At 42.5% G+C, this 25358-nt stretch overlaps 1 protein-coding gene across 1 annotated transcript in view; it reads right to left on the bottom strand.

Annotated features, from left to right (window-relative positions):
- Positions 1 to 25358, bottom strand: part of LOC128448322 (disks large homolog 1) — a 94929-nt gene that overhangs the window by 19716 nt on the left and 49855 nt on the right. Inside the window, exons 5-13 of the mRNA XM_053430915.1 lie at positions 18714 to 18767; positions 16409 to 16459; positions 14255 to 14379; positions 12916 to 13085; positions 12443 to 12579; positions 11711 to 11855; positions 11216 to 11348; positions 8784 to 8940; positions 8103 to 8205 (exon numbers count right to left, since the gene is read on the bottom strand). Of these exons, the coding sequence (XP_053286890.1) occupies positions 8103 to 8205; positions 8784 to 8940; positions 11216 to 11348; positions 11711 to 11855; positions 12443 to 12579; positions 12916 to 13085; positions 14255 to 14379; positions 16409 to 16459; positions 18714 to 18767 (1075 nt within the window). The remainder of the gene's footprint in view (positions 1 to 8102; positions 8206 to 8783; positions 8941 to 11215; positions 11349 to 11710; positions 11856 to 12442; positions 12580 to 12915; positions 13086 to 14254; positions 14380 to 16408; positions 16460 to 18713; positions 18768 to 25358) is intronic.

The raw sequence follows: 25358 nt of genomic DNA, 5'->3' as shown, positions 1-25358 counted from the left end.
AGTAATTCAATCATACTCGTGGTACACACACACGCACACACACACTCACACACACACACACTCACACACACACACACACACAGATCTGAAACCTGCAGCGTCTCCCGAATTTTTCCCTCTCACTCACTCCCTCCTTGTTTAAACGCTCGGCCTATAAACGCCGTCCAAAACCAGCCTACAACTCCCAGATCTCAGCTCCGGTTTCCCCCACAGCGTTCATTAATCCAACACAAACAGCTCAGCTGCACTGAAGCAGCAGAAAAAAACACAACAACACTGAAATGCTGAGAATAACACAACCTGCCATGGCTTTTTCTCACACAACAGGACGGAGATTCACCTCATGAAGCCAAGAACTGGGCTTGACTCATGTTAAATTCAGCCAAACAGCCTCCAGTGTTTCTGTGATAACAAGAAAACCAAGTGGCCTTTCACCCAAACTTTCATTATTAATTTTTTTGGGTGTTAACCTTCAATGTCTCCATCCCTGACCTCGTTATGGCTTTTTCAATCTCGAATCTTTAATCCATAATAAAGTGACGGATTAACAATTCTATTTCTGTGCGGAGTGATCCCACACACGTCCGGATCACAAATACTGTGCAAACGTTCACGTTATTAACATGTAAGTGTCCCTGTTGACACAAATCGCCTCAATACAGCTTCATGGGATTAAGAGAAGGAGGGAAGACAAAAAAGAGAATGGAAAGATAAGAAATTGATAATGTGACTGAGCTTTACAGCCTTTGCAGCACAAATACAATTTAAAAGAGTGAAATAAAGAATTAAAACAAAAGTTTCTCAATCAGAGATGGAGCTAAAACACAGGAACCAAGAGAGAATGAAGAGAGGCAGAAAAAGGACAAGACAGGAAATATATCTTTTGCAGCAAAATCATATTATGAGAGTGAAATAAAGAACAAAAGCAAGAGAGGCAGAGCCCAAACAATGGAAAACAGAGAGCTAGAAAGAGAGACACTGCCCCCGCCTGTGATCTAAAGAGCAAAGACTGGGCTGCAGCTACGATACAAGTGCTACTGAATCCAGAGCAGAATCACAGAGCCGGAGCTGGCGAGGCTGCTGCTCCGATCACAGCTGAGAAGTCAGAGCTGTAATCGTTCTCATCAGTGAAAGTGTCTGAGCAGATCAGTTCAGAGTCAGGAGATCAGGTAATAAACTAAAGCAGCAAGGTCTCCGGCTCAGCTCTGAGTTTCCTCTGCTGTACTCACATGCTGCCCGAGGACACGCAGCCTCAACGTCCCCAACGCGATGCCGGGTCGACTCTCAGATCGGTGTCTGCATGTGTGTGTGTGTGTTTGAGAGAGAGAGAGAGAGAGGATGTGGTTTGAAGCTTAAAGTCCCAAAAATGAATGGAAGGAAAGAGAGAAAGAGAGAGAAAGAGAGCAAGAGAGAGCGAGTGAGAGTGACAGAGAGAGCTAGACAGAGAGAGGGAGTGAGAGCAAGAGAGAGAGTAAGAGAGAGAGAGAGAGAGAGAGAGAGCGAGTGAGAGCAAGAGAGAGAGAGTAAGAGAGAGAGAGAGAGAGAGAGCAAGAGAGAGAGAGCACAGATGTGTGTAAAGAAGAGAGAGAGATGATGGAGAGGACAACGACAGCCCCACGCTGGATTCAGAATGTGAGCGAGGCAGAGAGCGGAATGATGTGAATGTGTGTGAGTGTGTGTGAAGGTATGCAGTAGTTTGTGTGTGTGGGTGTGTGTGTGTGTGTGTGTGTGTGTGTGTGTGTGTGTGTGTGTGTGATTAGAGTCAATCCAGCGCTGCTCAGCTGCCACAGAAACAACAGATGCTAACTCTCTCTCCACTACACTTGTTTTCCTATCTCTTGTTCGCTGGTGCGTTCATTTGCTCCTCCCTCTGCTGGACAGCAGCTCGCTCTAGGGTGAAGACACACTCACACACACACACACACACACACACACACACACCCACACACACACACACACACACACTGTTTCCTCAGGTCACTCATGCAGGAAGCTGAGTCAATGCCAGGCTCTCCTGCCCTACTTTGGCCCAGGGATTTGGTCTCACATGCCACACACACACACACACACACACACTGATATTTGAAATTGTTTATAAAAAGGATTTTCTATTCATTCCATTGAAAATAAAGACACTTGCAGATGTCTTCATTAGTATGAAGGAGTTTAAACTATTTCTACTCTACATGGTTTATGTTTGTTTCTCTTTCCTCCGTCTCTCTTCCTTCAGCTTTTCTCTGCCTATTTGCATAATTATAAAACCTTGTACAAATGAAATAAATACAACTTGGTTTTGCTCAAATCTCAAATCCATAGAAAAAACACTTCTCTCTCTCTCTCTCGCTCTTTCTCTTTGTCTGGGCTGACGACTCCCTACGAGTGATAACACTGAAACAGCCGTGTAAGTTTCACATGATCAGCATCAAACTGCCTCTGTCATCACATATCATCTCGACGCAGCGTTATCAGATTAACAAGGAGAGAGAGGGAGAGAGAGAGAGAGAGAGAGAGAGAGAGAGAGAGAGAGAGAGAGAGAGAGAGGGAGACAAAACGGAGCGAGCGATGGGGAAGGGAAAAGAGAAGAGGAGGAGAGGAAACAGAGAGGAAGAGGTGGGGGAGGGGTGATGACAGAGACTAATGGCTCTGGGGCTTATATTCCCTTGTTTCCTCATTTACCTCTCCTCTCCTCTCGTTTCCTCTCCTCACCCTCCTCCTCTCTCCTCCTCCCCTCCCCTCTCCTCCTCTCTCTAGAGGAGTATTGTTTCTCCATTCAGACCTTTTCTGCATTGTGCAGCTTTTTGGTGTGATCCATAAGAAAACCACTGGTTCTGATATGTTATGCATTGCACCTGTATTTTCCTCTATTCTCATTCAAGCTGAGAATAACTATAAACAACAAAGAGCAATAAACCTCAATACAATTAATTAAATATGAATGATGTTCACAAGGATGTTGATCAATGAAGAACAATGCAAACAAGTTTCCAGTTTCAAGATAAAGATAAAGAATTCAAATGTTCAAGAAATTCATGGGCCAAACTTGTTTCTAAGATTAGTTGGATGTAACAAAGTACATTTACTTTTAACTTAAGTCGATATATTTTTAGATACTTTTAACTTGTACTCTTGCCGTGAAGACGCAGAAACTCATCCCATACAGTAATGTAACAGACCATCTGAAAGTATCTTAGACAGTATATTTAAAAGCAAGTACTTGTTTGATTTTCCTGAAGTAGAAAATTTAATGTGGTGTTTTTACTTTTACTTGAGAGCATTTTTGTCTATTTATTTATTTGTACATGTAGGACATAGGGAAAAGATGTTCTCCAAATCCTGTGTCTGATCAACTGGAATAATAAAAAGCCCTGTGAGTCTTTTATATCCGTGAACAAGAACCTACAGAAGGTTCCGGCTCTAAAAATAGCCGTGCTGTTAGAGCCTCATCTGTAACGGATCCAGTTCAGTAATCCATAGTGGTTTTGATCGACTGATTGCAGAGGAGATGAGAGGAGAGAAGAACTGTTCTGGAAAAGGTGGAAACGCTAAAAGGAATATTCTCATTTTAATGGGTGAACTCAAGTTTGAATGTCAAAGCTGCAGGAATGTGTTTCACCTCTGGCAGCTAATAAAAGTCTGAGCGTGACAGTACGAGGTGACACGCTGCACATCTCCAATCAGCCCCATCTTGTTCCAAGTGACGCCTCAAATCCCCCAAATCCCAGTCTGTGGGCGATGAGTCAGACCATTACCAGAGACTCCAGCAGGACTGGGGAGCCGAGCGGGGGCTGACAGGTGGAGGAGACGGAAAAATAAGAGCAATAAAAAATGAAGTGGGAAAAGAAAAGAGAGCAGCCCACTGAGTGTGAGTTCGATAGAAACTCCCACAACTTAAAGTCTGAGAGCCCAGAGACGGGGACGTTAATCCTGCTTAACAACCGCTGCACAACACACTAACACACACACACAGTAACACACACACTGACACACAATGTGTAATAAGCAGGCTAAGAGAAGTGACGATAATCCTTCCTGCATCACCTCAGTATTACTGCTGACAGACACGCCTCTGTGTGTGTGTTGTGTGTTGTGTGTGTGTGTGTGATGGTAATGTGTAATCCTACTGACTAATACTGCTGTCAAGCCTCAGGCGTCACCAGTCGCACATCAGGAGTCCTCAGGCGCTGCAGGACATCACACAGTTTTAGGACGTTTTTGGTTTTCTGATGCATGTCCAGGTATTTCTCTGTTTAACCTGAACTGGAGACTTGAGATTCTGAGTTCAAGCAGACAAACACTTCACTTCAACTGAATGTAAAACATGTCCTGAGGCCCGAGTGAGGCCAGTGGACTGTGGATAAAATACCTTCTAAGACACATCAGACTGCAACAGAGCTGCTTTAAGATAGAGACTTGCTATGTTTTAAAGTTCCTTCATCCTCGCATGTGTTTTATAATCTTCCTCTTTGTGCATTTTGATTAAAAAGTGATTTGTAAATAAAGTAATTATTGGTATTTCTTGAGGTTAAGGTTGTAAATACTGAATTATAACCACAAACAGTATTTACAGGGTTGTGGTTTATAGTTGAGTAGATCATATTAAAGACAATGGATTTTTTCATCATTCTCTGATTATTCTAAAATAATTCACACAGTGGGGAGTTTGGGATGAAATCCAGTCACATGACATATTGTAGCCACAGGTCTGACATACAACACTGGCTGAAAATAGCCTGAAACGTGAAGAGGGACGCCTGCTTTAACAGCATGACGACTTTCAACAGACAAACACTTTCCATCTGCTCCACTGCAAATAAACACAGATCTATATCTGCTGCATCAGCTTAAACCAACCCTGTCACTGCACCACAGACACACACACACCAACACACACATACACACACACAAACGCCATAAGGTGCTGCGTTTGGCCACAGTGGGCACCTTATTTAATTCAAATAACAGGGGGAGACCTGGACACACACACAGACACACACACACACACACACACACCTCAAGCAAACCGTTAACATGTTTTCTTAACATTAAATTGTTTACATTATGCTGGGTTAGTTTTGTGTCCCTATAATCTGAACATTATTAACACAGTAATACCGAATAATACCAAGACCACACATCCACAGCAACACACAAACACTTTTCCTCCCCTGGTGGAGGTTATTATGATTTCCTTTCTTGTTGGCAGGAAGTGCTTTAAGAGACACAGGGAGCACTGCTGGTCACTGCAGGCTGTAGCCACAGGAAGGGGACAAACATGGACACACACTCACACACACTCACACAACGATAGACACATGCACAGTGCTGACCAAAGCTCAGCGTGGACAGAAGGTCTGATATAGAGTCCATTCAACTGTCACTAATGTGGTCTGTAGGAGAGTCACGACACACACACACACACACACACACACACACACACACACACACACAGTGAATCCACCAGACTCTTTTTTTACATGTAAGTGAGTCGGTCGCTGTCCATGGTGCTGATCCTACTCTGACGCTCTTTACAATCTCTGGTGAAATGCACCAAACTGGTTTTTACCCAGAGGCAACAACTAAATACAACCTCAGCCACTGACACAGGATCATCATCATTCCATTCAGAGTGTGTTCACACATCTGTACACAACATCTGTGCTCTCTACACATTCCCTCTTAGGCCGAAGAAGCTTTGAGCTGAAAATATCTGTGGGTCAACTGTAGGATATAAGTAACATTTTCACTGTTTATGGTCTGACTACTGAATAAGAAGCCTGATGATATCCTGATTACACTCAGATCTCAGACAAAAGTTTAACACAACTTTTCGTATTCACTCTGAACCGGTGTTGACGTTCAGACACTATGTTTTACTGGCTAAAAATAGTACTTGACTGGTGTGAAAACTACCACAGAAGGAAATTGACATGTACTTGTTTCTGCTACAATAGATTAGGTGTTTAATGTCTATTTCTAAGTACCAATCAAGTAGATTTGACCTTTTAACAAGAAACATGGTAATGGTTAAACATTTTCAACAGCAAATTGCACTTATTAATCTGACACGGGGCTGAAGAGAGAAGTTTTCTTCATGTCAAAATGTTGCGGATGATTACTAATAATTAAATAAGCTACAGATTTGTTGCATAATTGTAAATGCATGGATATACAGAAACACAACTCATTAGATTTAGTCATATTTGTTGTGGAGAGAGAGTACTGATCTGAAACCAGTGTTTAATTAATAAGCCGTACGTGTGTAAGAGATTGGGATCATTCCTTTATGTGTAAGGTAACATTAAGTTTAATAAATACATATTTGAATTTACTGAATCACTATTTATGATTAAATAAGACATAATAAAGCAGCATCACCAAGAGTAAACCTTTCAATCTGTCCTGACAAAATGAGCAGCGCTGACTTATGATGCAATAAAAGCAGTCGAGATGAATAGAGTGCTCCTCTAGATCCGCTCTATTGTTATAAATACCAAACCACATAACGGAGCAATATCCTATATCAGCACCCGTATCGGATATCAGGATTTATATTTAATCACACTCTCTCTCCTAAAATTAGAAATCATAATCCATATATCATGTCAGTATGACCTTTCAGAATTCCTAATCCATTCATCATGGTTTCCAGTGTGATGTATGGATTACGTCCTTATGAGCTTCCCTGACATTTGCATAGTGCATACATAGGAACTTCATTATGTTCCAGCATTTTAACTCCAGCATCCAATTACGTGAACAGGAGGTTGTGGGTTTTTCTTTATTTAAAGCACATGTGAGCCAGTGGATCATACTGTTCACTCATCCGCTCTCAAATAACACAGTTAGAGACCAGCTCCCTGACTGAATAATACATGGACACACACACACACACACACACACACACACACACATACACACACACACACACACACACACACACACACACACACACACACACACACACACAAACAAACACACAACTCCCTGCAGACACATTTTCTGAGCGAAATCTGAGACCAGGTGACCTGATGTTGTTTGACAGTGTGTGTGTGTGTGTGTGTGTGTGTATGTGTGTGTGGTGGGGGGGGGGGGGGGGGGGGTACTGTAAGTGCTACACTCAGGTCCCCCACCATCCCATTAGCCGAGCCAATCAGCTGTTATAACCTGGTTTCCTAGGTTGCAGCCTTTTTCTGTCCCTCCCAGTAGACAAACCATCCAGGATGGTGCTAGTTGGGAAACCTCACACTGACACCTATAGTCTGTGTGTGTGTTGTTTGTGTTTTTTGTGTGTATATGTGTGTGTACTTGTATGTATTTCTATCTATGCGAGGACCAATTAAATGTGTATACTACAGGGATTTGAGACTTTGATAGATTTAGGAGCTATTTAGGGCCTTACTGGTTTTCATTGGTTGCTGTGGAGGCATTAGGTGAGTTTGTGATGACTATGGTTTTCTCTGAGGGGGAGAATCAGAAATAGAAAGGTGGTTGTGATGCTTTCATAGCATCAGGGAAATGTATGGACCATTTTGTTTACATCACATATTGGCACTTGATCCTGAGATATTTGTATTCTTTTTGGTTTTGTCAGTTTTGCGTCCATCACAGTTAAAATGTTATTAACAAGCTCATTTTCCTGCTGTATTCTCACTCGGGTTCACTCTGATACTTCACTACTTTGAGTTCTTTTGAGTAAAACTTTCCAATTTTTTATCATGCTAATATTCAAAACACTAGACTTCCCACAATGTCATAGAGTAGAATACCAGCACCTCATAAAAAAAGGCTACACGTCATCCCTGCCTCACAACTAAAATACTGATTTAAGTTGGTTTTATTATTTTCTTTCCCCACAAACAGCTTTTTCTTTCCGTAGCTACAAACGTTTTAATACTTTTGAGCTTCCTCACATATTCTGCTCTCACTGTAAAACTGCCAGAATCATCATCAAATATCCAAAGAAATTCATATTTGGCCAACTTTCTCTAGATACACCTACATTTCCACCACACAAAAACCTAATGCACCAAGTATTTCACTCATACATTGTCAGATCTAGAACAAATAGATGAAAATATGCTGTATTAGTCTGCAGTACTCACCCTCTGGTCTGTACTGCGCTACTATGGTCACGGTCTGTCCTGCGTTCTTCAGCGCCGCGGCCGCCTGCTCGTGTGTCGCGCTGGACAAGTCCACGCCGTTCACCTGCACAGCGACACGCACAGAGAGCATGAGCGCCCACGCTGGATCGATGGCAGTAAATGTAAAGTGAGACGAGAACAGCACCAGGGACGCTGTACGTCTCAGTGGGTCGATAACACACAGGTGACCAGTCACGTGTGTGTGTGTGTGTGTGTGTGTGTGCACGTGTACTCTGTGCAGGCTTGTTTCATGCATAGAATCCTTCAATGTCAGTGCCTGCATATATTAATACATAACAGTTCAGCAGGTTTTGTCAGAGTCTGGGGAAGATTAAATCCATATTTCACTTCTGGGCGATGGGGGGGTTAATAACACACATTTCCCATCAGCCTTTAGTGGGGACTGACTGGGTTCACCAGTTTAAACTGTTCCAGACGCTGTGGATCAAGGTTTCTGCAAAGATTTCTGTTAATGTGACTCTGCATCAATAATGCACAGAGACATTAACACAACATCAACTCACAGAACGACTCCCTGGCTGACGCCGTGTGACCTCCGCAGCAATAACGGCCGAGTCCCAGTTATTAATAAAAGTAATGGTGACAGTAGTGGTGTTGACTTTACGAGGCGTGAGCTCTTACCGACAGGATGCGGTCTCCCTTCCGCAGCTCCCCACACAGATCGGCCGGACCTCCAGCCAGAATGAAGGAGATGAAGATTCCCTCTCCGTCCTCTCCGCCCACGATGTTGAAGCCGAGCCCCGTGGACCCTCGCTGCAGCACCACCCGCCTGGGTTCTCTGAAAGACAAATCAAACATACACCGTAAAACCATAAAGATGATGGTATCTAACATTTATACTAATTAGAGCATGATTTAAAAAACAAATTAAAAAACATACAATCAGTTATGACTCAGACAGTTGATTCTGTTAAGCTCAAATTAAACCTCCTCAACCACAATCTGTTATAAGGAGCAAAGAGAGAAGGGATCCATAAATGATACCATCTAGAATTATAAACATATCAAAAAACTACATTTAAATGTTTCTGGATGTCTAACAGCTGTGACATGAGTAATGTGGTGAAAACTGGTTCATCTCATCGGGGGAATCATTCCCCTCGGTGAACAGCAGATGTCAGTGTTGCATTGCGTCTGTTCTGTTCAAGCACCACTAACCACACGCTGCTGCTGCTGAGTCAGTCTGTTTTTAAATTAATGGTTTGATTCTCTAGCTCACAGGCTGGAGATCCACAAGAAACACAGACACATGTTAAAGACAGAACTGGGAAACTGGTCTAAACACTGGACCTGCATGATACTCTTCATTTTGCATGAAAGCACTAAATAATGTTACCTTTTCACCACTTTGTGTGTAAGTTTGTTAGAAACATTAAGCACAAATTACTGGACAATTTACCACAGACTAGATCATGGGCTGGATCCAGGAGTATTTTTTTCTGTCTTTAAAATTGCGAGACGAAAGGTTTATAAATATTTTCACAGTTTGCAGCTCGATTAAAATTTAAAGGTTGGATGGTAGTAGAAGTAGTAGTAGTAGTAGTAGTAGTAATAGTAGTAGTAGTAGTAGTAGTAGTAGTATTAGCGGTCATATAAGTTATATTGTTTGAATTCATTTAAGTGAATGTAAAAAACTGCGACAGCATCAAAATGAAGGACGATCAGCTGATGATGTGACTGCTACACGTCTACCACACGTCCTCTCACCAACCAATAAGAACACAGCATGAAATAAGGCACTGAATGAGTTGGCTCAGACGGATGACGCACGCTGATGACACGTTGCTCCTGTTACTGATGGAGCCTGTGATTCAGGAGATGTTTTAACCTTCTAGAGGCGACACACATCAATCCAAGTTTATTAGATCCATGTCGCACGATTGCTGAAGTCTCCCGGTCTGTCTGCGCCACAGTTTAAGACATATTACCCAACAGGCCGTGAGGTCAACAGATATTGAATTTGGGGAGAGGAGTGCTCTGGTTTTGGTTTGGTAATCTGGTTTGGCAGAGACTCTGGGTTAAAGTTCTGGAATCAGCGCAGAGAGAGAAAATACTAAATCAGTGAAACCAGGTGTTCCTAAAATTGAGATCATTGAAACCATTCAACCTCCAGGACCAACCAATCAGACGTGAGGTAGCGAGGGATGAAAGCAGAGAAGGAAAAGAAGCAGAGAGAAGAGAATGGCAGACGTCAAAGTGAGCATCCTGCAGTCGGCCTGAGGCTTATCAGATTTATTAGAAACCAAGCGCTCTGATTGGCCCGAAGGTCGATGACGAAATGAGTCATATTCTGGTAGCCACGTTGATGCCAGTTGAGTGACGAGGGCCGTGATAGGCTGTAATCCGTCCATTAAAATGGATTAAAGACAGAAGAGCGGCAACGAGGATCTGCCTGCGTGTGTGTCTGTGCGTGTGTACACATGTGGCCTGATTCCTGAGACAAAATATGAACACTGCCATTTGCCTTTTACTGCCAAACAGACACACACACACACACACTCACATACACACACACACTGACTTTAGTAAAGCAAAGAAGAAGCAGCAGAATTCCCTTATTGCTGCGTCATAATTTTGGATTTAGTTTTCTCGACAAACTTTGCATAACCTGAAAAACTACCTTGAGATATTAGAGTTGAACATATTCAGCAGTTAAAGCTTCAATGAGAATAATATTAAAGCTGGCAACATGTTAATCCAGTGTAACACAACTGTTTTACTGTGATGACAACATCATGTACTCAAACTTTACTTTTGTATGAGTCAACAGAAATTACGGATTCAGGATATAAAATATCATCATTTAATTCCCTTTGTGTGAAATATTGTAATAATCAGCACAACAGTTCTTGAGTTATGGCCACAGATTTGTATGGGGAAGCCACAGTGACCTTTGACCTTTGACCATCAAAATCAGTGACAATTTGTGCCAAAGTCAAAAAACACCTTAGAGCATAGGATGTTTGTGTTTGTGTTGTGTGTTGTGTTTGGTTTGTGTTGTGTTTATGTGTGTGTGTGTGTGTGTGTGTGTGTGTGTGTGTGTGATCTCTCACCTGGGGATCTCGTCGTCTCCGGTCATGGCCCTGGGCAGCGGCGAGTATCTGGGAGTGGTTAACGGAGCCGGGCTCACCGACTGGCTGCCGCTCATGTAAGGGCTTATATGGTTGTCTTGATGTGGGGAGTACGCTGGAGGGACACAAAGTATAATTCATAATTATATTATATTTAATTTCATGGGAATCAGTAAAAGGTTAAGTGATTTTCAAGGTTATAAGAAATATGATTAAATTTAGTTGAGTTGTGCTGATGGCAGTCTCATGTACTCGTTTCCAGGTACAACAAAAAAAAAAACAGTATACAATAGGGACAATGGTGTTTGTGGGTTTTGTTGTCTATTGTGCTTTTGTCATAGAAAGTTATCACTGCAAGTTACTTAAGATGCAAACCCATGTTATGCAATATAACTATGAGTAAACTATTGTACTGAAAGCTGTGTGTGTGTGTGTGTGTGTGTGTGTGTGAGTGTGTGTGTGAGTGTGTGTACGTACAGTTGGTGACATCAGGCGGAGGGAAGTTGTCGTTGATAAAAAGCGATGTGTGTTTGGCCACACGGAGGTACACAACGTCAGGAGTCGACTTGAGGGCAGCCACCGCCTCCTCGTGAGACACCTCCTCCAAACAGGAGCTGTTCACCTGCAGACACACAAACACACACACACACACTGTGTTAGACAAAGACTGAACACAGAGACAACACACACACACAACACTGAGGCTGGATATTGATTTGATGAAGAGAAAGTGGTTTTCATGTTGGATTTAAGTCAAATCACCTTTAACAGACTCTGTCCTTCTCTCAGATAATGAATCTGTTCTTAGAGGACAGCTTCCTGACAGGTGATACCTAACACGTCCTTCTTTACACATAAGATTAAATAAAAAGAAGAGGATTAATGAAGATGACACACCTTGTCTTTCTGCTCAGTCCTCATTTGAAAGTAAAAACAAGAAGGATTCCCCCTAAAATATTACACGTCTGGTTTAATAGATTCATATTTGGTGTTACTCAAATCCTTGAATATAATAAAACTATTGATTTATGCAATATTTGGTGCTGTTGAAGATGTTAAGGGACATTATTTGTGATCTACGTGGAACTAAAAATCATGATCTCCTTTTTATTTTCATTTTCACCTGCTGCAGATTCTGATGTACAGAGTTTTGTACCGTTACACATGTGCAAAGAGGAAAGGCCACCAATTAAAAAGTTTGATTCTCACAGCTACGAGTTTGTCCCCGATCTGTAGCCGTCCGTCTTTGTGTGCAGCTCCTCCCTCGATGACCTTCGTCACGTAGATGCTGTTGTCGCCCGGCACGTGTTGGTTTCCAACTCCACCTGCTATGCTGAATCCTAAACCTGCCACACAACACATCACACTTTGAATCATTTTGTAATGGTGGATATTTGCATTCTCTTCAGTAACGAGACGTCCTGAGGGTCACTTTCTATGTTAATCTGTAATAGTGGGACATATTCAATTGTTCCCTCGGGCAAAAACAAATCATGTTATCTACAATGCGACAACTTTTCAACTTCTACACAAAAGTCCCAGAGTTGTTCCTTTGTTAGTTTTCCCCAGTTAATGTTTGAGTTCCCTCATCTTCTCTTAAAGCAATATTTTGATTAAAAACATAATGAGCCAGAATACAATACCTCCCTGTATTCCACACTGCTCTTGCTATGCCTACTGACCTTTGGGCCCTTTGACCAGCTTGATATCCAGGATTCTCTCAGTGAGGCTCCTCCTGCGTCGGATGCACAGGCGGACGAGACCTCCTGCGTCCTTCAGCGCCTCCACGGCCCCGCTGTGCGTCACCTCCCTGACGTCGGCCTCGTTCACTCGCACTATGCAGTCGTTCACCCTGCACGTCGGTCACAAGCAGGGATTATGTCATATGAATCGCACGTGGAGAAATGCAAATGTTACCGGCGCTCGATCTCAAACTGGAACATGGGAGAGAAATGTTACAGCAGAGGTTCACTGCTAAGGTTCAGTTAAGGAGAAGGTTTTTCGACTGATGTGTCTAACTGCTGTTAAAATGCCTCATTGACTCTGGTTGCGTGGCCTCTAGAGTGAAGTGAGGTGAAGACTCATTCGGTGGAAACGTCCGGTTCAACCCGAACATCTGCTGTTCACCAATCAACAGCTTCTCTGTGACTAGTGGCTGTAAAATGTCTGTCGAGGGCGAGACGTTCAAATTTCACTGCTGGTCACAGAAACTGAAGATTGAGAAAAATTACTGGAGACGTTCAGTTTATTGTTTCCGTGCAGCAGCCGTTAAAAAAACACTGATTGACTTCGATGTCTCGAGGCGACGACAGAACCGAAGCCTGATTTCAATAACGAGCCACGACAGTAAACTCATGACTGCAAACCGATGACTATGAAGTGAAACTAATTTCCCAGATGAGATTTTTGCTGTTTTTGTAGCGTGTGAAAAAGTGAACTTGACTGATACTGATCCAATTTGCATTGTTTTTTTCCAGAATGTAAGGCTGTCAATTCACGTACATGTCCTAGTGAAGCTCAGGCTGCATTTTCCTGTCAGAATTCATGTGAACATGAGAGAAAACCAACCAAGCTCGACCCGACCCGATGCAGTTAGTGTAAGATGAGATGAGTTGGTGTGTGACCCTGTCTCTGACTCGCTTGCTTTCCCTGATTACATGTCTGACAGGTCCTGGATCAGGTCCGATATCTAAACTTTGATCATTGCATTGTGCACAAACTATGTCACCATCATCATTTTCTTGCACTGAGTTTAATTTGAGGGGAAACAACTTGGTTTTGATCTATTTTGTCATGTTAGAGAAAGTGAAAGAAAATCCATGATCCATCAATTTGTGTGGATCAGCTCCAAAATGAAACCTTGAACAATATTTCATGGAAATCCGTTTCTTAGGTTTTTGTTTAATCTTAGAAACTAACTAACAAAACCAGGTATTTGAGCTTTTGTCACATTTTGGGATGAAATGTGTCTCCAGGGAAATAACGTGAGCCGTCGTGTTTCACAAGAATGTGTGATTATACCTGAGTCGTCCATTCTGAGCCGCGGCCCCTCCGGGTATGATCTTGGTGATGAAGATGGAGGGGTCTTCTCCGATGTGGGGGTTATCGGTCCCTCCTGCGATACTGAACCCGAGGCCTGAGTTACCCTGCACAGACACAGACACACACACACAAAGAGAGAGAGGGGGAGAGAGAGAGAGGGGGGGGAGAGAGAGAGAGAGAGAGTTTTATTAAAGAAAAATGTCTGATTATCAACACTAGTTCCAAAAGAAGACTTAATGATTTATGAGCATATCAATGATTTTCTCATTAATCTTAAGCTAAAAACAAACGAAACTTTAGCTTTTGAATATTCTGCCTTTTTTAGCAATAAACAAAGTTGCATATTAATGATATTAAATCCCACACCAGTTACACACCAGTTACACAACAAACTGAAAACGACGTGGTTATAATCTTTCCTCTGGATTAACAGCTCCTGTCGCCAAAATCTCACAAATCATCGCCACATCACCAAACTGCATTTAAAATACTGTGTACAAACAAATCAGAGGAGGGCTTCTCCTCCATGTTGTTCATGTCCAAAGTATTTTTAGTGTCAACCAGCTTTTCAATTCATATATAAGCATGAAGCTCTCCAGGTATATAGTAGATCAGCTCCATACATTGAGCAGGCCACCTGACGGCAGCCATGACTCTGTCCACGTTTCCTCTCTCGCTCTCTCTTGCTCTGTCACCGGGCATAACGCTTCAGATGTGTGTGTAATGCCTGTGCCTGTGTTTGCGTGTGTATGTGTCCATAGTGTCTTTAAAGCAGATCCAGTCGAGCAGACAGAACCAGGTCACAGGAGAATTGAGTGAGAGAGGGAGACGGGCGGAGAGAGCGCCTCGGGGTGAGAGGAGAGGGGAATATAATGAGAGAGGAGGGGGAGAGGATCGAGAGAGGGAGGTGGGGAAGGAGGGATGAGAGAGGACGGGGAAAGAGGGTCAGCGGAGTCGGACCAGTGATGGGCGGCGTGAAGGAAAGAGCAGAAAGATGAGAGGGAGGGAGAAGAGGGAGTTTTATCTCTCTGCCTTTATACGTCTATTTTATACTTTAGGTGCAAAAGATTCTATTTGTTTTTCAGTAATGTATAAAAGAAAATAACTTCTTAGAAAATAGTTCTTCCTGTGAGGTCGAATGTGTTTTGGTCCCGAATGTGTCATCCCCAAATAAATAAATGACTTAATTCATGTGCATTTGCGCAGCTGCAGCCTCTTAACAGTGTCTGCAGCTGCCATGCAAATGCAGTGCAGTAAAATGTATTATATCACATTCACTTACTATTGTTACATAAAGCAATTTAGGATAAAATTCAAGAAACTAAAAATAGTACTTAAGTACCAGATTGAGAGATAATATCGGCCGGTTTGAGCTTTCAACCACTGTATCTGCGTCAATGTTTACAGATGTGATATGTTTTTTATTTTAGAACATTTATATTTACATTTTAAATTGAATATATTCTCAAGTTAAAGTTCAACGTATTTGGTTTATTTGTTTTTTATTTATAGTTTTTAACAATGAAGTTTATGGTTGAACTGTAAAATTCTAGCCTCAGTTACATTTATTTTGTCACAGAGGTTTAAAAACGACATTCTAGAAATCATTGCCAAATTGAAAAATGAATAAATTGGCCGATATATTGTTATCTAAAATAACACCTGACTGATAATTTAAATGTTTGTACTTAAACACATTTACATTATTTACATATATTTTACCTAATTCTCATAGCTTTTAATTTGGAAACAGAATCACACCCAGTGAAAAACCCTTCTTTATTTTGAAGCTAGAATAAGAAAATGCTTATTGTCCCTTAAAAGATATTTCTCAACAGAATTTGGGTTTAATTGTGAATTTTCTAAATACTGCAGTGTAATTCAAATATACTGCAAGAATATATACATTCCTATGATTCCCTGTTTAAAGACAGAAAGGCACATTTCTGCCCCTGCATCACTGATGATGATGTTTGAAATGTGATTAAGGAGGAGAGTTGAGGGAGGACGGAGGTCAGACTGAACAGCTGGAGGTTCCGACACCGAGGGACTGATGTGACTGAGGTATCTTTTAGAGTGTGTGTGATGACACGCTTGTTGTTGTTGTTGTTGTTGTGTTGTCAGTATATTTACCCGCTCCAGCGTGATTTCCTCGTACTCATAGTCTGCTTCGGTTCCATTGACCTGTTAGAGAAGAGGAAGAGAAAGAAGACGAGAGAATGAGAAACTTCAGGCTGTGGACATGAATTAAATGAAATTGAACTAAAGATAATTGATTGAGTAACAATTTTTGAGACTATTTTTAAGCTCAGAGGTCATTTTTATGGTTTCAGACACTGACTGTTTATAAAGATTGACCTAAGTGCTGGTATTCAGTACCAGTCGATGTGAGCCTTCATTATTCTAACATAACATGTCAGCTGATTTATCTGATCCTCGATTAACTCGTCATACGTCTGATAGAAAAGTGAATTTAGTGTTTTTTTAAATATTATTTATGAATGACGCATGAATCCCACAGATTAAGCTGATAATACGTACTTAATGATGATGTAGCTGTGATGTCATAGCTAAGATCATCCCTGATGAGTTGCGCGCGAGCCAATCACAGAGCTCGGCCAAGACGATTCATACTATAAACTAACCTAACGTTGTCTGACTGAGTGAGAAGCGCACTGAGTTAAATCTGATCTGGGTAGACTATTATATATTCTGTGTCCCAGTAGGTTTAAACTGGGGGATGATGTTCTTCCTGCTGTAGCTGCAGACGGACACACACAGACACACACACACACACACACACACACAGACACACACGCACGCACACAAAAACCCAGAGTGGTCGAGTGGCATCCCAATGGCCCAATGTAATCCCCTTGGCTGTAATCTGTGTCTGTGCAGTCAGATTAGTTTAGAATTTGAATTCCTGTCATTTCAAACAATCTCCCATCAGCCACCATGTCCTGTCAACTAGTAGCCAACACACACACACACACACACACACACACACACATTCAGGGACATATGTAGACTCGACTAGACATGGCTGTAGTCACTTGTTTTCTTAGATGAAATAAAGTTTTCTCTGGTCAAAGCTGAGGCCAATGGTTTACTAGTACTGCAGATGTCAGATTCCTGTGAAAATTATTGAAATATAGTACAATTATCGTCTGTAATGTAAATGTTCATTCATTGAGGATATCAAAGTTATAAAATACTATGTAAGAAGTTATATAAAAGTTTCTTATAGGAAGCATCTGCTTTCAAAGTTGTCTGCTAGAGAAACTCTATTGTTCAGCAGGGACTCGTTCTGTGGTAATTACATAATAAACTTATCTAACGACAACAAGCCACACGGATTCTCTCTGGCAGCTGGCAACCAGTAAAAATGACATCTGCATCTCCATCTAATTCCGGACTGAGCTTCCAGTCTGAAACCAGCAGGTTACGATCGTCACTGTGCACATATTAATGTGACAGCACGGTTTCAGTGGAAGCTCCGAGAAGTTTAGCAAGTTGTATAACCTTTGAGACAAGTTTTTAATGGCTGACTATGTCAAAAGATATTTGAAGTAAATATTCACAAAAATGTAGAGTTACATATATAAACCAGGGATGAGATTATAGATAAAAGGATTGTCAGTAAAATGATTTAAAGACACTGAAAAGTATATTGATGAATATTCAGTTAATGGATACGTTCTTCTAATAATTTTTGGACCTGCTATGTTTGCTTGTTTTATGTTTTTTTGTCATTAATAAATCTGTAAGCATTTTATTCATTAATCAATTAATTACCTCGTCTATAAAACGTTGAGTGTTACTATTACCTTTTGTTTGTCATCAGCCTAAAAACCCAAAGATAATTGATACATTTTTCTGATTTGAAATAAAAGCAACAAAAGTTCAACATTTTTTCAGAATAAATGAAAATTAATCATTTTCACAGTCTTCACCACAAAGAGCATTAGTTCAACTTGCTCTGATATTTAATCTCAATTCATTCTGATTATTACCCAACTAATATGGATTTTTTGTACCGATATCAGAAAGTTATCAATGATTCCTTAGGTGGGATTATGACAAAGAAATGTAGTTCGATATTTTAAATTTTAACCATAAACCTCATTATATATAACTATAAATAAAAGAAAATACGACCAACTATATAAAACTTGACTAAAGACATTAAACCTTTTGTACATACAGTATATATTTTCTACATTGCTTGTTCTGTAAAGTAAAAATTTTCAAACATAAAAGTTGATTTTTATCAACTAACCAATAAATCAGTCAGGCTGTAAATATGATGAATTGTGCATATTCAGCTGCACCATAAACATAAAGTCACCTCCAGCCGTGTGATTTAACTTCACTTGACTCTGGAGTCGAGGTTTGAATTTAATATCACTGTCATTATTTTAGAGGCGGGACTCACGTATGGGGGCGTGTCCACGCTGTCTGCGTTGACCACCACCGGAGGGGGGTTGGCCTGCAAGAGAAAACAGAACACAAGTGTCAGTCATTTTAATATCATGGAAACCGAGACGTACACAAACACACACACACACACACACACACACACACACACACACACACACACACACACACACACAAACACACACACACACACACACACACACACACACACACACACACACACACACACACACTCACTCACTCACTTACTCGTCTCATGTTCTGATACGGCATGTTGAGAACCTCTGCTACAGATTACCACCCGGGAGCGACTGCATACACCGCATGACATACTGCACAGCCCTTATACTAATGTACTACACTGATAACCACACTTTAAAGTACTGCTCGGTCCATAGAGTACACTCAGCATTTCACTATGGCACCACAAAGTACTACATGTCAGCAGAAACGCCTGGGTTTCAGGTTGTACTCTGAATGGCTTATTAGGACATGATAGCTGACGACCTTATCCTGATTCTATGTCTGTTGCGTCCAGGGGCTTGAATTCAACTGACTTCCCCGATCCATCATGCTTTTTGAATAAATCCAAACTTTTCTCCAAGTGGTTCTCCGTCTCCTCCCTTGTCTCCTCCTCCTCCTCCTCCTCCTCCTCCTGCTAACAGGGGTTACCTGACATTATCTTTCCTCTTCCTTCCCACGCAACCACAGTCAATGACAAACCTCACACTAAATCACATAAATAGCCACAAGCTGTCTTTTTCCTTCCAGTGGTTCCAAGAGGAGTCTATCAGACCCTATGGTAATCATTCCATCCTGCTGCCTCCCTGTGTCCTCTGATGGTATTTAACACTCGCCCTCTCAGCGTCTGCAGCTCTAATCAACAAACCATCAATGAGCGAGTCGGTCCAGGGGAGGCAACCTGCAGCTTCACGTTTCTTCTGCAGCTGAAAAAAACCAGTTCAGCCAACTGGGAAACAAGGCGAATGGACAGTCCACCCAGAGTCCACCCAGAGTCCACCCAGAGTCCACCCAGAGTCCACCCAGACTCCACCCCGGGTTCACGGCGTCAGTACAGAGCAGAGCAGCATCAGCATCTATCCCTCAACACTAATCTGGACCTCTCTCACCCCCCTTTCCACTCCTTTATCTTCTTTCTCCCTCTCGCACACACATATATTATCTCAGTCCATGTGTCTCTCTCTCTCCACCACATGTCCAACTGTCTGTCATTCAAACTGGCTGGACGCTTGATCCCACAAGGGAGCAGAAAAGGGGGTGGGGCCATGGGTGGGGGGGCCTGCGGGATCAGAGGGGATTATAGGTAGGGTGGGAGGAGTCAGATGTGTCTGCTCGACAACAACAGTGATGAGGAGCAGAGGGTCTACGCACAACACACACACACAAACACACACATACACACAAACGCAAAAGAGAGAAATGAAAGGAAAAGTGAGAACAGACACACAGGAGGAAACAGATGATAGATATTGAGGAGACAGAAAAAGGACATCCTGACAGATGCAGCTGCTAAGATCCGTGTGTGTGTGTGTGTGTGTGTGTTTATTTAAATGAAAGGAAGAGATACTTGAAAAGAGGAGGGTAAAAATGATCACTGTACAATTGAGTATGCATTTCCATTTTTTCTCTTAAAAAAAATAGAAAATCTAAATTTAGAAGTACTGCTGCACTACCAGGTGAGTTAAATATCTTGATGAAATATGTCCACATATGTTGATACTCAGTGACGTCTGCACTCTACTCGGTATTTAGTCAACACAAATTTAGTTGACAAGATAAAGAGCTTTAGAAGCCAATCACAGTGCAGGTACAGTGTGATTCTGTTGTTTCCTTTTTTGCAGAGTTTCTTCAGGTTTTTTTTATTTCTCTGGTTTCTCCAGAAAAGTAATCTCAGCTGATGTCAGAGAAAGATATTAACACCGTCACGATTGTAATGGCAGCGTGCACAGCTGTTAAACCTATGTGTCAGAGTCTGTGTGTGTGTCTGTGTGTGTGTGTTTGTGTGTGTGTGTGTGCGTGTGTGTCATTCACAGAGCGAACAAATCCAGTCGGTCAGTCAGCCAGTGATTCCATTGACATGCCTTGTCAGACTGCAGGCTTATGTAACATCAGCATGTGTGTGTGTGTGTGTGTGTGTGTGTGGCTGTGTTACATGAAAGGCCAGAAGTACAAATGTGTACAAATATAAACAAGCAAGCACTCACTAATACACACTCACACACGCACTCAGCTTCTATATCCAGACAGTGTTTTATTCCTCTACGCGAGTGATTGTCAGTTGTTACATAAAATGCTGTTCCACCAGCCGTGTGGTTATTGGGGCATTATGGTCTGGTTCAGTCCAGCTCGGCACGGCTTAGAAACAGATCCAGACTATCCCTGTTTGTCTCATCAGGCAAAGAGACACAGAAACAAACAAGTGATTTATAGCCAGTTGTCATGCTACAGTATGTGGGACGGATAAAGAAACAGTAAAGTATTGGAGTGTGTGTGTGTGTGTGTGTGTGTGTGTGTGTGTGTGTGTGTGTGTGTGTGTGTGTGTGTGTGTGTGTGTGTGTGTGTGTGTGTGATTGTGTCTCTTTGGGACCTTTTCCAGCATAAACACTGACCTTCTCAGGACCAACAGACCTCATGGGGACCAGATGAAGTCTTAATAAGATAAAACATCTTTTCTGACGTCCGGGTTAAGAGTAAATAAGTAAATTAAATTTAAATTATGCCAATTAGGTTTTGGTCACAGTCAATGGAAGTTTAAGCAAATTGTAGAATTGCATTCAGTAGACTGCATCACCCCTGTCAAAGTCCCCAGATATATACTCATTAGATCTAAACTTCTATTTGGATCCACATCCGAATGCAAAAACTCATGATCATCAATTCCCTTTATATGCTTCATTAATATCAATTCATTATTAATGAAAATGTAATAAAGCAACAAGGGGTGAAAACATAACCTCCCAGGTGGAGGTAATAAGTAGAGTGGTGCCAAACCTGTGTGTAGGAGCGAGTATGTGTTTGTGTGCAGACACTGAAATGATCCCCAATCGCAGGGTGCTGTGTTCACCTTCTAAACCAACATCAATATTATACAATTATCAATTAGCTAATTAACCAGGATTCAGAACAGAAATGAAGAATCCTAAAACGTGTGATGATGCACAGCAGCAGTTAAATAATCAGTCAGTGCACTGAGCTACATTCTGACACACACACACTTCAAACAGGCAGTATGATATAGAGTATGAAGCCTAAAGCAGAAAAAGGAAGATGAGCAGATGAAGTGTGACTCTAATCAAATCAGAACTGTCCTGGTAATCACGCTAACCAGACTATAACCATCTGTCTCTGAGCCAAAAGAAAAACTACAACCACAACCTCCAACAGGAGTTTATACAACAGTCAGGTCCTGTCACACATGGAAGCCTCCGCCCTCCGGATTATATCACCGGGGAAGATGAAAGTGACCATAACCACTCTTACACACTATCATCATTCTGCTGTGTCCAATCAAATGTGACTAACTTTTATAATGCTATGAGTTATACTGGTAAACCTCCCACTTTCTCACAATCCCCTCGGTCTGTTAGTTTCCTGGATTTCCCAGAATTACTCTCAGTGTCGCTTAGAATCGAACGGGGTCAAATCCCGTACTCACATAAACACACAGACACACACACACACACACACACACACACACACACACACACACACACAGACATTATTTCAATGACAGCTCTATTTCAATAGCACACTTCAGGATGTCAGTGCTTCACTAAAAAGGGCAAATTAGGGTCATATCGTGTGTTTGATGGCCACGGATGTCACCAGTTGTCGAATGTGTCTCAGCACTTATTGATTCCAGCAGCACTTTGAACATTAATGGGATATAAAAACAATTTGACGAGATAATAAGTGATGCTTCCTGATATTGTTGTTCAAAGTCTATTTCAAAAAACCTATTATTAATTTTCCTTTTCGCGTTTCATCGGTAAATAAGACAAAATGGTTTCTCTTCTTCCTTTTCTTCTCTCTGGCAGACTGGGCCCAGTTTCATGCATTGCTGCCTCCCACTGGTGTCGCGGCGCCATTGCTTCTGTCGCGGCTACTTGATCGATTTACAGTAAGTTAGCCTCACTCAAAAACAATAGAGCAATTATTTGCTTCACAGTGCAATTAACTGTAAATACACAAAAACGTTAATAGAGCATTGTGTTGACAACCGGTCACAGATACCTATTTATATTTTACTTCATATGTTAACAAACTCTCACAGCAGAGGTTATGTTTTTGCCCCCAGGGTTGTTAGGGTTATGCCAATTTTGGCGTAATCTGGACAAAAAGGCATCACATTATTAAAAATTACCTTATTCAGGCATCTCTTGCAAGCACAACATGTACAGGCTTTTTAAGTAGTACTATTTTATGGTTGGTATTAATCAGAACTCCCAAGTTTTAAAAGTTTTTGACAGGATCCAGGGCCTAAAACCCACTATCTTCTAACCCATCAGACCTACCTGCACACGGGCCTGTATATGTGGAAGGTGTATGAGCGGCACATGTTGGGGAGCTCCCATTGATTGGGCTGTCCAGATATACGTGTCATTGGGCCAAGGCCGGCTCCCAGCCTTGCCCTTGCATTTGCTCTTGGTCGGACTCTTCTTCACGCTGTCCCTCAGGTTGGGGAACTTTCCTCGTGAGCCCCTGGTGGCCAGATTGGTCGGCAATGTGTTCCAGCCATATCCGCCCAGCGCCGCACACAGGGGGAGCTGAGGCGAGTGAAAAGGGTGGATGGACAGCGACTGGGAGGCGTGAGGAAGAGGGGAAGGGTAGAGCTGGTGCGGTTGATACTGCTGGAACAATGAGTGGTGACTGGGGGAATGGAGCTGCACCGGCCGCGGTGTATGGTGGTAGAGTTGATGCATCGATGGCGAGGGGAGCAGGTGACTGGGTGACGCCGGATTATGGTTCTGTTGCTGGTTCTGACAGTGATGGTGCAGCTGCTGATGACTCTGCGATAGGTGAAGCTGGTGGTGGTTCGGCGAGTGCAGCAGGTGATTTGGCGATTGCGGAGCCAGCTGGTACGTTGGCGACGGTGGCGCCAGTTGGTGACTTGAAGAGGTTGTAGCTATGTGGTAGTAGCTTGGGGAGGGAGACAGAAGCATGTGTTTTGGTGAATGACAACCGTGGTTCGGCGAATGGGGATGGTGCTTTGGTGAGTGGAGCGGCGACGGCTGCAGGTGGTGATTGGCCGTGTGTATTTGCAGTAAATTCTGGTTTTGCTTCGAATGCGTAACACTTTTGCCCGATTTGCCCTTTCCTTTGCCAGATTTTCCTTTGGAGGAGCCTCCGCTGTGCTTCTTGGGGCTACAGCAGAACTCATGGCTGTGGAAATAAGTAGTCATGGCTGCAGAGATTTAAAAAGATTCACACCGCAAACCCCCCTGTCTCCTTTATCTTTCTACCGTGCTCTCACCACATTGTCTCCTTCACAAGGATGACAAAAGCGAGTAGCTCCTCTGAATCAGTCGTGTCTGAATAATGTAGGTCATGCCTCTCCAGAACCGCCGATGCTCTTATGTCCAGGACAAAGATGGTGCTCGCCCTCTCTTTGCCTGATATCAGCGCGTTAAGATCAACGCACAATCAGGAACTTAAAATACAATCCCTCCTTTCTGGCAGTGTTTCAATTTCGTCTCCATATGGATTAGGGCATTCGCTAGTCTGGAAAAGCAAAGCATCCTCCTTTAGTGCAATTCTTAAAACTCCTCTTCTCAGTTTTCTCCAATTAGGATCATATGGACCCTCTCACCGACTCAGTAAAGGTTTGGGACCAAGACAAAGTAGATGGATGACTTGGACAGGTTGATCCTCCTTTGAGTCCAGACTGCTCTGTTTCCGAGGACGCGGGTCAGTTCATACACTCCAGAGGAAGATTCCCATTCCGCGATTAGGCTCCAATCCAGAGGTCAGTCTCCCGGAGTAACTCGTAAAGTCCACTGATGCTGTCGTGCACTCTGGCTTAGAAGCTGAAGTGTTGGTCGCTCTGTCCCAGATTGGTTCACGTCTTCCCAACGAAAAGTAGAGACAGTAAAACCGTACCTGAAGTCCGATCAGATTCTGGTGTTGGACTTTTCTCCCGTCAAGGAATCAGAGGACGTCAAAGTCAAGGTTAAGTTTGCTTTTCTTTGTCTTTCTTCCTTCATCTCGTCTTGTTTAATCTTTCCGCTAATTTAATATTAGCACAGATCACCGTGGACAATTGTCTTCCTCCGCCTCTCTCATCTTTCTATGCTGCCTCCCCCTCTCACTCACTCTCCCTCACTCACTCTCCCTCACTCACTCTCCAACTCTCTCTCTCTCTCCCTCACTGTCTCTCTCTTTCCCGGACTAACCAATTAGGGACTTCCCTGGACTCCTGCACATGACAGCAGCCAGGCATGACTAATCGATAGGCAACCAGGGGACAGTGATACAGTGCTCAGAGCTCAGTGGTGTGTGTGTGTGTGCGTGTGTGTGTGTGTGTACGAATTATGGAGAGCTGTGATTGGTGGAGGCGAGTCCCCTTCCATCAACCTTTGTCTTGTTCTTTTAAAGCATTGCAGGCTGGGTCAGCTGAAATACA

This window comes from Pleuronectes platessa, chromosome 9 (genome assembly GCF_947347685.1).
Source record: "Pleuronectes platessa chromosome 9, fPlePla1.1, whole genome shotgun sequence".
Classification (NCBI taxonomy): domain Eukaryota; kingdom Metazoa; phylum Chordata; class Actinopteri; order Pleuronectiformes; family Pleuronectidae; genus Pleuronectes; species Pleuronectes platessa.
The sequence above is the reverse complement of the archived record's forward strand: the minus strand, read 5'-3'. Positions and strand labels throughout refer to the sequence as shown.